Consider the following 14,673-nt stretch of genomic DNA (forward strand, 5'->3'; position numbering starts at 1 on the left):
GGCTGAGGCCCCACATTCCAGAAATGCAGCTTATTTTGTTGCACATTTTGCTGTGGTTTTTTTGAGTCGAAGCCAAGAATGGCTACAAAAGGAATGGGAAATATATAGGAAGCTCTTAGGGCTAGTTCACACGTGAGTATAAGGGGAGGTTTTTGACAGCGGATTTCGCGTCCAAAACCTCCCCTTATAATGGTGGTCTATGGAGACCGCCGGGCTTCTTTTCTCCGCTAGCGGCGAGCTGCTGCTAGCGGAGAAAAGAAAGGACATGTCCTTTCTTCAGGCGGAAGCCGCGCAGGCTCAGCCGCGCGGCTTCCGCCCCCGGCAGCTCTCTCCTATGTCGGCTCATTCATTTGAGCCGACAGCAGAGGGTTAAGCCGCGACAGCGATGGTCGCGGCGGGCGGGTTTTGACAAGAGAGAGACGCGGCTCGCCGCATCTCTCTCTGTGTCAAAACCCGCGCGGGCAGTTCACGTGTGAACTAGCCCTTATACTTCTACCTGCTGCTCAATCCACTCCTGTCTTTGGCTCAAAAAAACGCAACAACATCTGCAACAAAAAAAAAGCTGCGTTTCCGCAATGTAGGGCCTTAGCCTAAGGCCTCTCTCATTACTGAAAAGCTGCTTTTTGTTTGTGCAGATTTTGTTGGATTTTTGTCAGGTCAACCCACGAGGAATGGGAGGAACACTTCCCATTCACTTCAATGGGAGTGCTCGTAGAGAAAAAAGCAGCCCATTCATTTCAATGGGGAGCGCTCGTGTGCCGGCTCCCATTGAAATGAATGGGATCTGCTTTATACGCACTGATTCTGAACGTGTTTTAACGTTCAGAATCAGTCAGCGTATCCGAAGTGTGAATGCACCCTTAGGGAGCCTTTACACAGAGTTTACGCTCCGCTCATTCTGAACGTAAACCCGTTCAGAGTGAGCGGTGTTAAACCAGATCCCATTGACTTCTATGGGTACCGGCATACGCGCTCTACCCATTGAAATCAGTGGGAAGCTTTTTTCCTTTTGCTTTCAATGTATTGCGCACGTATCACATTGAAAGCAATAGGTAAAAAAGCCTCCCATTGATTTCAATGGGTAGAGCGCGTATGCTGGCACCCATAGAAGTCAATGGGATCTGTTTTAAATCCGCTCACTCTGAACGAGTTTACGTTCAGAATGAGTGGAGCATAAACTCCGTGTGAAGGCTCCCTTAAGCTGTGCCAGATTTATCAAAGTGGGTCCAATTACACAAAGTAAACGTGGGCTCATTTTGGCAAAATAGACGTGTAAAGAATACATGTCTAAAAATAAGACTGCCATTGACTTCAATTACATTTTTTACATGTGTAAATAATGTCATTGAAGTCAATGGGAGTTTTATTTTTACACTTGTATTCTTTACACGTGCATTTTGCCAAAATAAGTGCATGTTTACTCCGTGTGAATGGACCCTAAGGGTAAATTAACAGTATCGTTATTAATGTCTGTTGGTCTTATCCATCATAGGACATTATTAACTTTAGAATGCAGATGGGGTACCCTCTGTCTCGTATCCATCTACGTTCACTCTCATGCATTGAAAAATAAACAAACTTGAAGGAAGAAAACTTCAGCTGTTTTGCTTATATTAGTGGAAATGGAAATGGATGTCTGAACTAACATATTGAAATATATATATTTATATATAATATGGTATACCGTATATACTCGAGTATAAGCCGACCCGAATATAAGCCGAGGCCCCTAATTTTACCACAAAAAAACTGGGAAAACGTATTGACTCCAGTATAAGCCTAGGGGGGGAAATGCAGCAGCTACTGGAAAATTTCACAAATTAAAATGGCCGGAATTTGGGGGTGTAGTAGTTGCTGGGGAAGGGGAGGGGGTGTTTTGGTTGTCTGTCTGCCCCTTCCCTGAGCTTGAGGACTAGGGGGATTTTCCCCCCAATTGGAACTCAGCCTGGCTGAATATAGGGTATCTGCAGTGCTCCTATTAACCCCTTCCCAACAGAACAGGAGCACTGCAGATACCCTATATTCAGTAGACTGGGCACTTTCAGACACAGGGATACCTATTGTGTATGTGTTTCACAGTAAGGGCAGGTTCACACCAGCATCCGATCTCTGTTATGCAGGTTTCCATTTCCTGCCCGAGAAACTGGGCAGCAGACGGAAATCAGCAGGCAGTTTTCAAACCCATTCATGGATTTGAAAAGTGTCCGCCGGTGAGCGTCTTCTACTCTCCACAGTGAAACGTTTGTTTTTTTTTTAACCAGACACAAAGTTGGACATGCAGGACTTTGTGTCCAGTAAAGAAAAAAATCGGTTTCGCCACGGAGAGCAAAAGACGCTCACGGGCGCTCACCGGCGGACAATGAATGCCGGTTTCCGTCTTCTACTGACAGAAAACAGAAACCTGCATAATGGAGATCGAGTGCTGGTGTGAACCCGCCCTAACATGTATTCTAAGGAAAGGAGTGATTTACAACTTTTATTTATTCCCCCCCAGGGGACTTGAACCTGCAATCATTTGATTGCAAGTCCCATCGACGGCAATACAAGTGTATTGCCGTCTATGGGAGATTCTATACACTACTATTGCAGAGGGTCATAGACCAGCCACAATAGTAATATAGTGATGACAGGCCTGGGAGCCTTCATCGGAACAGGTCGGCTCCTGCGAGCTCGTCATTACACTTACAGACCCGGCATCCGGACCCGGCATACTGGACACCGGGGCGGGTTCCAGGGCGATGCTGTACATTTCAAACTGCAGAAGTACTTACAGTACTTCTGCTAGCACGCCGGGGTCTGTGTTCCTGGCCTGCTAGCAGAAAATTACTGTAATGACTCTAGTATAAGCCGAGGAGCACTTTTTCAGCACAAAAACTGTGCTGAAAAACTCGGCTTATACTCGAGTATATACAGTATATGCTTTCCATGAAAAATATGGACGTCATACGTATGTGTAATGTGATCATGTGAATAAGGACTTAGTTTCAGATAAACCACACCCCTTTTGTTCAAGTTGCAAAAGTGTCTAGGGGTTCACTCACATGGAGAAAAATGGACCTTTATTTTTCCACTGGTGGAATTTTCCACACTGAAATTTCCACACTGAAACAAAAGCTTCCCTTTGATTTCAATGGGTTCTGCTAGCTTTTTTTCCCACTAGCAGAAAATTCCGCTAGTGGAAAAAAAAGCTAGCGGCACCCATTGATGTCAATGGGAGGCTTTTTTTTTCAGCATGTATCAAATAAATTCAAATAAATAAATTCAGTGTCAAATAAAGTGCCATTTTCCTCCGTGTGAATGCACCCTAAAACAAATGATTAGTGTCGTGTATTGCATGTTAGACAGTGTTTTGATAGATTTTGCTTAATAAATCGCCACTATTTTTCCCTTTTTCCCATCCTGGGGTTCATAAATTGTCATTTGCCAAATTTTAATATATTTCATGTAATACAATTATTAGCAGATATTTCAAATATTGGAACTTAGCTCTCAACGACTAACACATTAGTCTACAAGTCATAACAATCTCAACCATATCCACTAATAATCTACTGTGTAAGGGATAGCCAAAATAAAGAAGAAGTAAGGGTGCATTCACACTGAGTAAACGCTAGCTTATTCTGAACGTAAAACACGTTCAGAATAAGCGGCGTCTAAAGCAGCTCCATTCATTTCTATGGGAGCGGGGATACGAGCGCTCCCCATAGAAATGAATGGGCTGCTTCTTTCACTCCGAGCAGTCCCATTGAAGTGAATGGGGAGTGCCGGCGTATACGGCAAGCTCTGCTCATGCCGGAGCGTACACGCCGGCACTCCCCATTCACTTCAATGGGACTGCACGGAGTGAAAGAAGCAGCCCATTCATTTCTATGGGGAGCGCTCGTATCCCCGCTCCCATAGAAATGAATGGAGCTGCTTTAGACGCCGCTTATTCTGAACGTGTTTTACGTTCAGAATAAGCTAGCGTTTACTCAGTGTGAATTCACCCTAAGAAGGATCAAGTATGTTTACTATGAAGTAAGTGCAATCCAGTGGGTCCAGTAGTTGCTTACCACCATCTCTCCCACATGAACCTTCAGTTACTGGATTTGCTGTAACTAGCAGTACAGGGACATGATACTTTAGAGTTTTGAACGAAAAAGAAGTTAGCTATGTTTTTCTGCTAGTGTATATGTAAAACTACTCTAGGCCAGGGCCCTACGGGAACTAAATGCTGCAATTTGCCTGCAGCAGAAACAATGCAGGAAAAATCTCGGCGTTTTACAGTCAGGGCAAAGTGGATGGGATTCTAGAGAATCCCATGCACACTTTGCCATAAAAACTGTGGTGCAGACATGCCGCGATTTCCAAAACTGATACAGTTTTGGAAATTGCAGCATGTCAATTATACCTACGGAAATGTCGGTCATGTTCCCAATAGGTATAATTGAAACAGAGAGTCCGCAGAGGAAACCTCTGTGAACTTTCTGTCTAAACTGCTGTGGGAAGAACCACAATGCATTGCCGCCGCGGTTTTTCCCGCAGTGCTTTTTTACAGCGAGACGCCCCATGGTGGCCTTAGGCGCCACATTGCAGAAAAGCAGCTTTTTTTGTTGCAGATTTTGTTGCGTTTTTTTTTTTTTTTTAGCCAAAGCCAGAAGTGGATAAAGCAGAAAGTAGAAAGTATAAGGATTTCCTATATATTTCCCATTCCTTTTGTAGCCATTGTTGGCTTTGGCTTAATGGACACACAGAAGTCGTCACATTTTTTCATGAATCTATAGTCTTTTATTGGTGTGACGTACCTGCATTGTTTTTTAGTGGGCCTTGGGGATTTTTGCAGACCATTACCTCTGTATAAAAACATCAATATATGGCATCTGCAAAAGTGTGAACGCCACATTATATGAGATGCAGATGTGTGGTTGAAGCCTAATAAATCTGGCACATATTAGGGTTATGCCATGCCACATATGTCAGGTGTGCTGCGTGAAGTTGCAGTGGACCAGCCCGCAGCAAAACCAGCTAAAAAAAAGTTGCTTCTTGCTATAGCTTTCAGTTGTCGTTTCCAGGAGGCTAGTCACAGCTTTCAAACTTTGCACTTGAAACTTACGGGTGAACATGCAGCAATGATTGACTTGCTAAGTGTTCATCTTATGACACTTTGCACTGCAAGTTTTCTTCTGCAGAATGTTGATGCAATTTGTTTAAAGAGGAGCTTGAATGTCCTCAGAGATGTGCATCATTACATACCACTAGAAAGGCAACGGTGCTCTGTCTGCTTTCCCAGTATGTGCCCTGGTGTTAGAGATATCGGTGCCATTAGTTTTGGCACTGATAGCTCTCCACTGTCTAAGGCACATCGTATACTATCCCAGCTCCCATTGAAATCCCATTGAAATCAATGGGAGCGTGAACGGCCCACAAAAGCTCACGCAGCGTATACGTGCCACATCACGCGGCACTTTACTCCGTGTGAACTCTCCCTTAAAGTCTAGCATCAACGCTGGGCTGTGAGGAACACCACCCTTCTCCATCTGATGGTAAAAGGCTATGGAAGAGTACTGTCTGGGTGGTGTTCCTCACAGCCCAGTGATTAATTCAGTGCACTGTTGGCTTTCTAGTGGTATGTCAAACCGCAGATCTCTGAGGACATAAAAGGTCCCCTTTAAATATTTTGCAGTGGGTTATCAGCTAATAATTTTGCACCTGCTAACCCACTACAAGTTTGTGTCTCAGGCCTAAGGGTAAGTTCACACTGAGTTTTTTGGTTAGGGTTTTGGCATTGTCAAAACTGGACCGGAAAAGGTGTGAGGAGTTTCCTGAGATGTTTTTTGCCTTTTGAAGCGTTTCCTGAAGCGTTTTTTTGAGGCATTTTTCGAGGAGTTTCCTCATCCGTATTTCTTTTGGGATGTGGTCGAGAATCATATTTTAAAAAAACGCCTGGCGTTTCCTGTTCAGGTTTTTGCCATACTTTTTGCCAGGTTTTTGTATACTTTGAATGGTGAGGCGATTTCTGCCAAAACCCTGACCAAAAAACTCCATGTGATCTGTTTTTTATTCCGCTCACTCTGAACAAGTTTTACGTTCAGAATGAGCGAGTGTAAACTCTGTGTGCAGGCTCCCTTAGGGTCCATTCACACTGAGGAAAATGGTGAGGAATTTGGTGTGGAATTTTCCATGCTGAAAAAAAAGACTCCCATTGATTTCAATGGGTTCTGCTAGCTTTTTTTTCCACTAGCAGAGTTTTCCACTAGCGGAAAATTTCACTAGTGGGAAAAAAAGCAAGCAGAACCCATTGAAATGAATGGGAGGCTTTTTTTTTCAGCGTGGAAAATTCCACACTAAATTCCTCACCATTTTCCTCCATGTGAATGGTCCCTTAGGGATGCCAAGTGTATTAAAGAGCGGTATCCATGCCATTTTGCTCCATTTGAATGGCCCCTTAGGATGCATTCACACTACTGATACGCTGCCTGATTCTGAACATTAAAACACGTTCAGAATCAGCGCGTATAAAGCAGTTCCCATTCATTTCAATGGGGGCCGGAATACGAGCGCTCCCAATTGAAATGAATGGGCTGCTTTTTTCACTACGGGTGCTCCCATTGAAGTGAATGGGAAGTGCTCGCATGTACGGCTAGCTCTGCTCATTCCGAGCCGTACACGCGAGCACTTCCCATTCACTTCAATGGGAGCGCTCGTAGTGAAAAAAGCAGCCCATTCATTTCAATGGGGAGCGCTCATATGCCAGCTCCCATTGAAATGAATGGGAACTGCTTTATACGCGCTGATTCTGAATGTGTTTTAACGTTCAGAATCAGGCAGCGTATCAGTAGTGTGAATGCACCCTTAGACTGTCTAGTCTGACTTTATTTTTTACAAAATTTCGATTTTTGTTTGTTTGTTTTTTGCTGTACAATGTTGCCTCATGCACACAAATGTTCTTTTGATCTGCAATTGCAGATCAAAGTACGGACCCATTCTTTTCAATGAACCCAGAAAGGTTTTTGAATCTATGAGTCCGAGCCGAATTGAAGAGCCATAAAGTATGGACCAGGTCCTTTACCTGTGTGCAATTGCAGCTCTGGCAATTCATTTGGATTGTATGGGTCACTGATACCAATTCATGTGTCATTCATGCCGTTATAATAGGTGCACTGTCACCTATTATATGAGTTTATGTACCTCCAAACAAAAGAGGGACTACACAGTGTCAAATGAATCCTAAAGATTTATGTAGTGTTTACTTATTTTTCATTGTGTCTTGTAAAGGGATTAACCCTGGCAAACAGCATATAGAAATATGAAATAATTCAAAAGTATAGCACTTGCTTTTATTTTTTTATCCCACTACCCTCAAAACCATGGGTTTTGTTTTGGGTGACTAACCTTTAAGCTAAATTATTCTTGTATTCATCAGCATGTTAAAGAGGCAAGACATCTGTTACAAGGGAACCAACAGCCTACTCCACAAGTGTTACATTTGAGATCTATTCATTTTTAATAGTTTTATGTTTCTCTTGGCCTTCATCATTGTGAACAGATTGTCATCATTCAGAGTGTTGTTCCCAGATTCATGGATGCTAGCCTTTATTAGTGGGCTGTACTTACAGTGGGAAATAATACAGAAAATAATACACTACATAAAGATTTAAACGGTATGGACAGTAAGATATGGGAAAATCTCAAACTGATGGTAGAGTTTTAAAAGAAACCTGTCAGTTGTTTTTTTCACCCTAAACTGACTCTATTAAAGGGGTCTTCCGGGGAAAAAACTTTAAAAAAAAAAAAAGGTATTTTAGTGGGTTAATAATTGCACCAAAATACCTTTAGCAGTGTTTTGACTGATTTCTGGGAGCTCCTGGCATCCTCTGCATTTGTTGCATGCTTCCCTAGCCTTCCCTTTCCTTCCATGATCCCCCTCTCACTCCACTTCCCTGTTTCCCTAGTTAGCGCATGGACTACTAGCTCTTTATACCTAAGTAACTCAGCTCCCCCTCCTTAACCCCCCTCCCCCCAAATCATACTTATCTGTCTTTTATGTCCTGGAGGCCATTTTCTTCAGTCCCGACGGCATCTTCTACTGTGGACCTCTTGCGCATGCATGGTGTGCATTCTTCGCTTCTGCCAGCGACTGTACAATAAAGCTCTATTGCACAGGCACTGGCAGAAGTGGAGGAAGTTCCGCTTGGTGCCAGACAAATGAATATGGGTAAGTATGATGGGGGGGAGTATTGGTGATGCTTTGTTTTCCAGAAGTGTGGAAACAGAACATCACCGGATCATCAGAAAATGTGCCTGAAGCGGTCACTAAGCATTCAAATAATAAGTAATAGTTTAAAAAAAGTTTTTTAAAAAAAAAAAATCAAAACAAAAATCTAAATCACCCCCTCCTTCCCTAGATTGGAAATAAAATAAACAAATTATACATGCACATGATTGAAAACACCTGGTTTACAAACATAAAAAAATATTTTTGCCATAAAACGAACACCGTAGTGAAAAAAAAAAATCAGAAGAGCCAAACCCCAGTTTTTTTTACAAATATAAAATAAAGGGGTATTCACACAATGTAACGCGGCGTTGATTCTGACACGTAACTCGTGTCAGAATCAGTGCTGCAAAACAGAATCTCATTGACTTCAATGGGTTCTGTTTAGCGCACGTAGCACATTGAAATCAATGGGTTTTTGTTTGTTTATGTTACAATAGAGGTCTATTGCAGTTCAACTGGATACACATCTTGTAATAACCCATTGTAGCAGTGTAGTTTTTTGTAGTGAAAAAAATTATAGCTCATCTCTTTAATTAAATTAATTAAAAATACTTTAAAAACACCTGAAGTGCTTGAGGTTTTTTTAGAGCATTTAAAGTACTTATAATAATTTTGTCACGGAGACCTAAGTGACTGGTTTTACATAGGCCCAGAAATCATCCTGGAGGAAGGGCAGTCATTGGCTCTCCTGCAGACTTGAGTGCATAGGTGGGGTCCCAACCCAGTAACGGGTAGAAAAGAAACTTACACTCCTTGCACACACTTCCATGTTGCAATTAATCACATCAGTTTTTTAGATAACAGCTGTTTCAATGATGTTTCAGTCTCCAGAGCTTTGTCAGATACAGCAGGCTGCTAAAATGGAGCATGACGCAGAGGTAATGTGGCTATGCTGCCCTGAAATGGCACTGAAACTACATTTCTGCATAGCCGCATTTCCTCTGTGCCATATTCCAGTCTACTGTATCTGACGAAGGTCATGAGACCGAGCGTTATTGCAACTGGTGTTATTTCATTAATTGCAACATAGAAGGAGTGCAAGGTTCTTTTCTTTAAATCTTCCTAGTCACAGTGTTGACATTTCTGCCAAGTATGACTTTGCATCTGTATGCTCTCAAGACAAATCACCATTTTTATTCATTTTGGCTTTTTTTTTTTTTTTTTTTTAACAATTCTTGCGTTGCTTCATCAGTTTGTGGCTGCAACTTAGAAATCCCTACCCAGCAGTAACATTGGTTTGGGAGGCGTTTTGAACCTGACAGACTCCCATTAATATGATATTGATGGATGTCCAAATGAAAGAGAAGAACCTTTTGGATAGTTGGGTCATAGAAAATGTATGAGGAGATCATCAAAGCTTGTTTTCAGTTAAAACATACCTTCAGCTAAAAACAAAAAAATGCAACATAACAGTCTCTCTGAATCCATACGGGAGTACCTGTCATTTCCCACTGTTAGCCATCTTTGTGCTTTTGAGGATTTTTTTTGTTAAACCTAAGGGAGCCTTCACACGGAGTATACGCTCCGCTCATTCTGAACGTAAAAGTTGTTCAGAATGAGCGCGTAAAAACCAGCTCCCATTGACTTGAATGGGTGCCGGCATACGAGTGCTACCCATTGAAATCGGAAACCCACAACATGGAGACCGGGCGCAGATGTAAACCCGTCCTCATATGTTCAGGCTCATGCAATACTTCCTGGCTGTGGGAGTGTCAGTGCTTTTTCCAGGCAGCCCCTCCCAGCATTTTCCCACTTCAACTTACACTTTGAAGTAAGGCTGTGTTCAAATGGTGTATGTTTATCTGAACACCAAATACATTAAAAAAAAAAAATTCATGTCTTTGAAACCCTCAATCTGTTCTGAAAAACTGCATACGCGTGTATCACATTGAAAGCAATAGGGAAAAAAGCCTCCCTTTGATTTCAATGGGTAGCACTCGTATGCCGGCACCCATTCAAGTCAATGGGAGCTGATTTTTACGCGCTCATTCTGAACGAGTTTTACGTTCAGAATGAGCGGCGCGTATAGTCCATGTGAAGGCTCCCTTAAGGTCCATTCACACGGAGTAAACGCACACTCATTTTGGCAAAATACACGTGTAAAAATAAGACTCCCATTGACTTCAATGACATTGTTTTACATGTGGAAAAAAAAACACGTCAAAATACACGTGTAAAATGTCATTGAAGTCAATGGGAGTCTTATTTTTACACGTGTATTTTGCCAAAATGAGCGCGCGTTTACTCCGTGTGAATGGACCCTCACAGTCCTAAAGATTGCTCTCTCTTCCTTCCACTGTCAGGTTTTAGTACATAAGACAAATACTTAGAACATCTCTGGAAATACTCTACTTTTTTGTTGTGTGCTTTATGCCAATGTTTTAGGCTGATGAAAGAATTTCTAAATGTTTTATCTTTGTACATAAGTGCAATATTGCTGGGGGTTTAGTTAACACTTTTGAACGTATCCTTTGAGGCATTTTCACGAATGGTAGATTTGTCCCTTTTGCTTGGTCTTCATTTATTCTGTTTATCATTCTAATCGAGTTTGCTGTAAAATGCTGATAATACACGCATTCCATGAGGCAGTAAATCTCAATCTTTCACTGGCTTGCAGAATGAATCCAATTACCTTTTTAAAGTTAAGCTGTTGATTTAAAATGCAATCAAATCCAAACCATGAATGATAATGTGAGAGCAAGGACTTAGGAGTTGTACAGTTAATAATCACAATTCAAGTTCTTAAAGGGGTATTCCCATGACGCTTGTTCACTAACCTGAAGGCTGTTGTGCTCTCTTCACTTCCTGCTTTTCTCAGCACATAAGTGGGCGGGGTTTCACTTGCACAGGATTGGTTGTAAATGAATTACCACAGTGTGAAGCTGATGTAGCAGAGCTGGATTTGAGTCAGTTTGCATTACATACAGAGGTAACAGACTCCCTATCTCAGCCCTTATCAGCCAAATTCAATTAAACCGACTGATAAGAGCTCAGAAATCCCGGAGCTCTCACCTCCCCTATCTGTGTCATTTAAGTAGTGAAGCTTCTCAAACAGCTCAGAGCTGCTCCCAGCCCCTCCCTCCCCCCCTGAGAGCAGGCAGCTACATCACTTGACAAATGAGAAGATAATCCCAAGGGCCATAGAAACGGAGTGTAAACAATGAAGTGAATAAATTAAGATAGCGGCCAAACAAAGTCATTTTGATAAAGCAATGCATTTAGGAAAAGTCTTAAATCCACATAAACTAGCAGTATAGATAGGATCCTTGTGATGGGACAACCCTTTTAAAGGGGGTCCACCATGACTAAAATCACTTCTAGACCATTTCTATGCTGTTTTAGTGAACATATTTCCACATGTCTAAGCAGTCTTTCTGCCAGGAAAATTAACTTTAAGGCTAAGGCCCCACATAGCGAGCCACAGACAAAACGTGCTGCAAAATAAACCGTGGCGGAAACGCATCATGATCTTTTTCCGCAGTGTTTTTCACAAAATACATACATTACTGTGCAAAAGATTTAGACAGACACTTTTAGCATTTCCTTCTACAGCTTTCACTTGCTCTCATGCTGCCAGCTGCTCTGTTCCCTTCTCAGGGTGCGTTCACACGTAGTAAAGTGGAGCGCAATCTGGCACATATACATGTGTCAGCAGATTGGGCGCTCAAAAAGGTCCCATTCATTTCAATGGGAGTTACGAGTGTATACGCCGCGTTATTTTGCGCCCGTGATTTTGCTGCGTATACGCTCGTAACTCCCATTGAAATGAATGGGATCTTTTTGAGCGCGCAATCTGCTGACACATATATACGTGCCAGATTGCGCTCCACTTTACTACGTGTGAACGGACCCTCAGAGTGATCCATCTAAGAAGTGGTCTGATGGCCCTTGACTCTTAAATGTTCTCCCAACTTCCCATAGAGTCATAAACCCTCATTTAATCTAAATTCATATTAGTTTAATAAGATTTCGGCGTAAAGGGGCCTGATAATCATCTGATCATGCTGTCTATCTGAGCATTTTAATGTTTTGTTTGCCCAAATCTGTTCTGCCTTTCCAAAGATATAAGCCCTGTTAATGTTGATGCAAATTAGAGTATACCCATAAAGTGAGTTTTTAACACTGTGATACGTAGCCTTTAAGTTATAGCAAAAAGCAGTAGAACTAAAGATACATTTTGAATATTTTACTACTTTGAGTGTTTTGTCACTTGTTACATGCCTTAGTAATGTTTTATGTTTTCTGTCCCCTCCCAGCTGCTTGCCTTGTACTTGGTTGTATGATATTTCCCGATGGTTGGGATGCAGACGAAGTCAAGCGTATGTGTGGTGAAAAGACCGACAAGTATTCCCTTGGTGCATGTTCAGTGCGTTGGGCATACATTTTGGCAATCATTGGAATTTTGGACGCTCTTATCTTATCTTTTCTGGCCTTTGTGCTAGGTAATAGATTGGACACCTTAATGGCTGAACAGCTCAAACTTGAAACAAAAGGTAAGAAGCATTTTATTATACATATGGGTAAATTCAACTTTTAGGCTGCATTCAGACCGCCATAATGCAACCCTCATTTTAGTGTCCATATTGACTTGCACTTACAGTACCATAGAGATTTATTTCTTACCAATATCTTAAAACCGCAGCGGCAACACAGTGTGGTTCTTTCCCGCACCGCTTTAGACAACGCTTTAGACAACGCTTTAGACAAAGTTGCAGAGGTTTCCTCTGCAGACTTTCTGTTTCAATTATACTAATGGGGAAACCGCTGGCATTTCTATAGGTATAATTGACATGCTGAGATTTCCAAAACCGCGGTTTTTACCACAAAGTGAGCATGCAATTTGCTAAAATCCTATCCACTTTGCCCTGACTGTAAAATGCTGTGATTTTTCCCGCAGCGGAAATGCAGCATTTACATGACGTGGGGCCCTGGTCTAAGGGTATTTTCACACAGAGTTGTTTGCAGGCTGAAATATTCTGTTTCAGTAATTAGGAATCATTTTTTTTACGAGGTTTTTTGTTTTTTGTTTTTTTTTTACATGATGAGTAGGGTTGAGTGATCGTGTTCGGAAAAGATCGGATTCCGATTGGCGATCCAGAAAATTTCACGATCGCGATCGGAATTCCGAACACGATCTTTTTAGGTGGGATCGAGATCGGTGATTATATCCATAATGCTTTGCTACTGGCCAAGCATTGTGGGAAAAGCTAACAATGTTAGCCTTCACACAAAGTATACGCTCCGCTAATTCTGAGTGGAGTCTATACTCAGTGTGAAGGCTCCGTGACGGTTCTATAGGAATGAATGGAAGCTGCCGACACACAGCCTTAACCCCCTGCACGCCGGCTGCGTCTATTCATTCTAATGGGAGACTAGCTATCATCTCTAGTAGCTACTTACCTGCAGAGATGGCTTGTCCGGTGCCCAGTGTTCGCGTTCTTCTTCGCCTCGCTGTCCCCGCCTCCCAGGTTAGTGTTAAAGAGCTAGGAAGAAGGTGGGGCTTGTGGCTTAGGAGAGTGTGGGCGGGTACTGGGAGGGGAGACATGACGTCTCCCCTCCAAGTACCCACCCACACTCTCCTAACCTGGGAGGCAGGGGGCAGTGAGGCGAAGAAGAACGAGAACACCGGGCACCGGACCAGCCAACTCTGCAGGTAAGTGGACACCAGGGGGGACTAAATAGCCAGAGGATTAAAAAATATCCTCTGGCTACTTAGTGATTAAAAAAAAATCACTACACAGCATGGATTCTAACAATTAAAGCGTTCAACTGTTAGATTCCATGCTGTATGGTGAATAGGATTGTTTTTAAAATCCGATCTCCAATTAGTAAAAAAATCCCATTGACTTGCATTGGGATCGAAATTGGGATCGAGATCGGGTTCAAATGAAAAATGATCGGAAATCAGATTTCAAAATCGATCCTGAAAAGTCAAGATCAGCTCAACCCTAATGATGAGGTTTTTGATGTGTTTTTTGAGATTTTACATTGCGTTTTTTTGCTCCAGCACACTGTATGGACCTGGAAACTTCTCTTACAAAATACGCATCGTAGTTTTCCACCTCCCGTTGATTTCAATGTGTTTTTCAAGGCAGAATCCGCCTTAAGATAGGTCATGTCACTTTTTTTCCCTCCAACTGAAAAAATCAGATAGAGGAAAAAAACTGTTACTGGCTCCAACTGAAATGAATGAGCGGCGTTTTTTTGAGATTGATTCTGCCTCAAAATCAGCCTGCAAAAAAACTCAGTGTGAACGTACCCTAACAACAACTTCATGTATAAATAAGGGAGTTTTGTGTAACTGACAAACAAAATTAAATTTAGAGACTCTGCCAAAGTTCACTAAAAATGTGATATTGATTTAGCAGTAATTGCCCACATTGCCTTAGTCATATCTCCTACATGTACATTTTTAT

The 14,673-nt window shown here is 42.1% G+C and overlaps 2 protein-coding genes across 3 annotated transcripts in view; one reads left to right on the plus strand and one right to left on the minus strand.

Annotated features, from left to right (window-relative positions):
• Nucleotides 1-14,673, minus strand: part of ATXN7L1 (ataxin 7 like 1) — a 488,131-nt gene that overhangs the window by 21,786 nt on the left and 451,672 nt on the right. The gene's annotated exons all lie outside the window — the stretch shown is intronic.
• LHFPL3 (LHFPL tetraspan subfamily member 3) overlaps nucleotides 1-14,673 on the plus strand; it is a 58,311-nt gene that overhangs the window by 1,954 nt on the left and 41,684 nt on the right. For both annotated transcript variants that reach the window (XM_075274136.1, XM_075274137.1), the window contains exon 2: nucleotides 12,514-12,750. In XM_075274136.1, coding sequence (XP_075130237.1) covers nucleotides 12,514-12,750 — 237 coding nt within the window. The remainder of the gene's footprint in view (nucleotides 1-12,513; nucleotides 12,751-14,673) is intronic.

This window comes from Leptodactylus fuscus, chromosome 5 (assembly GCF_031893055.1).
Source record: "Leptodactylus fuscus isolate aLepFus1 chromosome 5, aLepFus1.hap2, whole genome shotgun sequence".
Taxonomy (NCBI): domain Eukaryota; kingdom Metazoa; phylum Chordata; class Amphibia; order Anura; family Leptodactylidae; genus Leptodactylus; species Leptodactylus fuscus.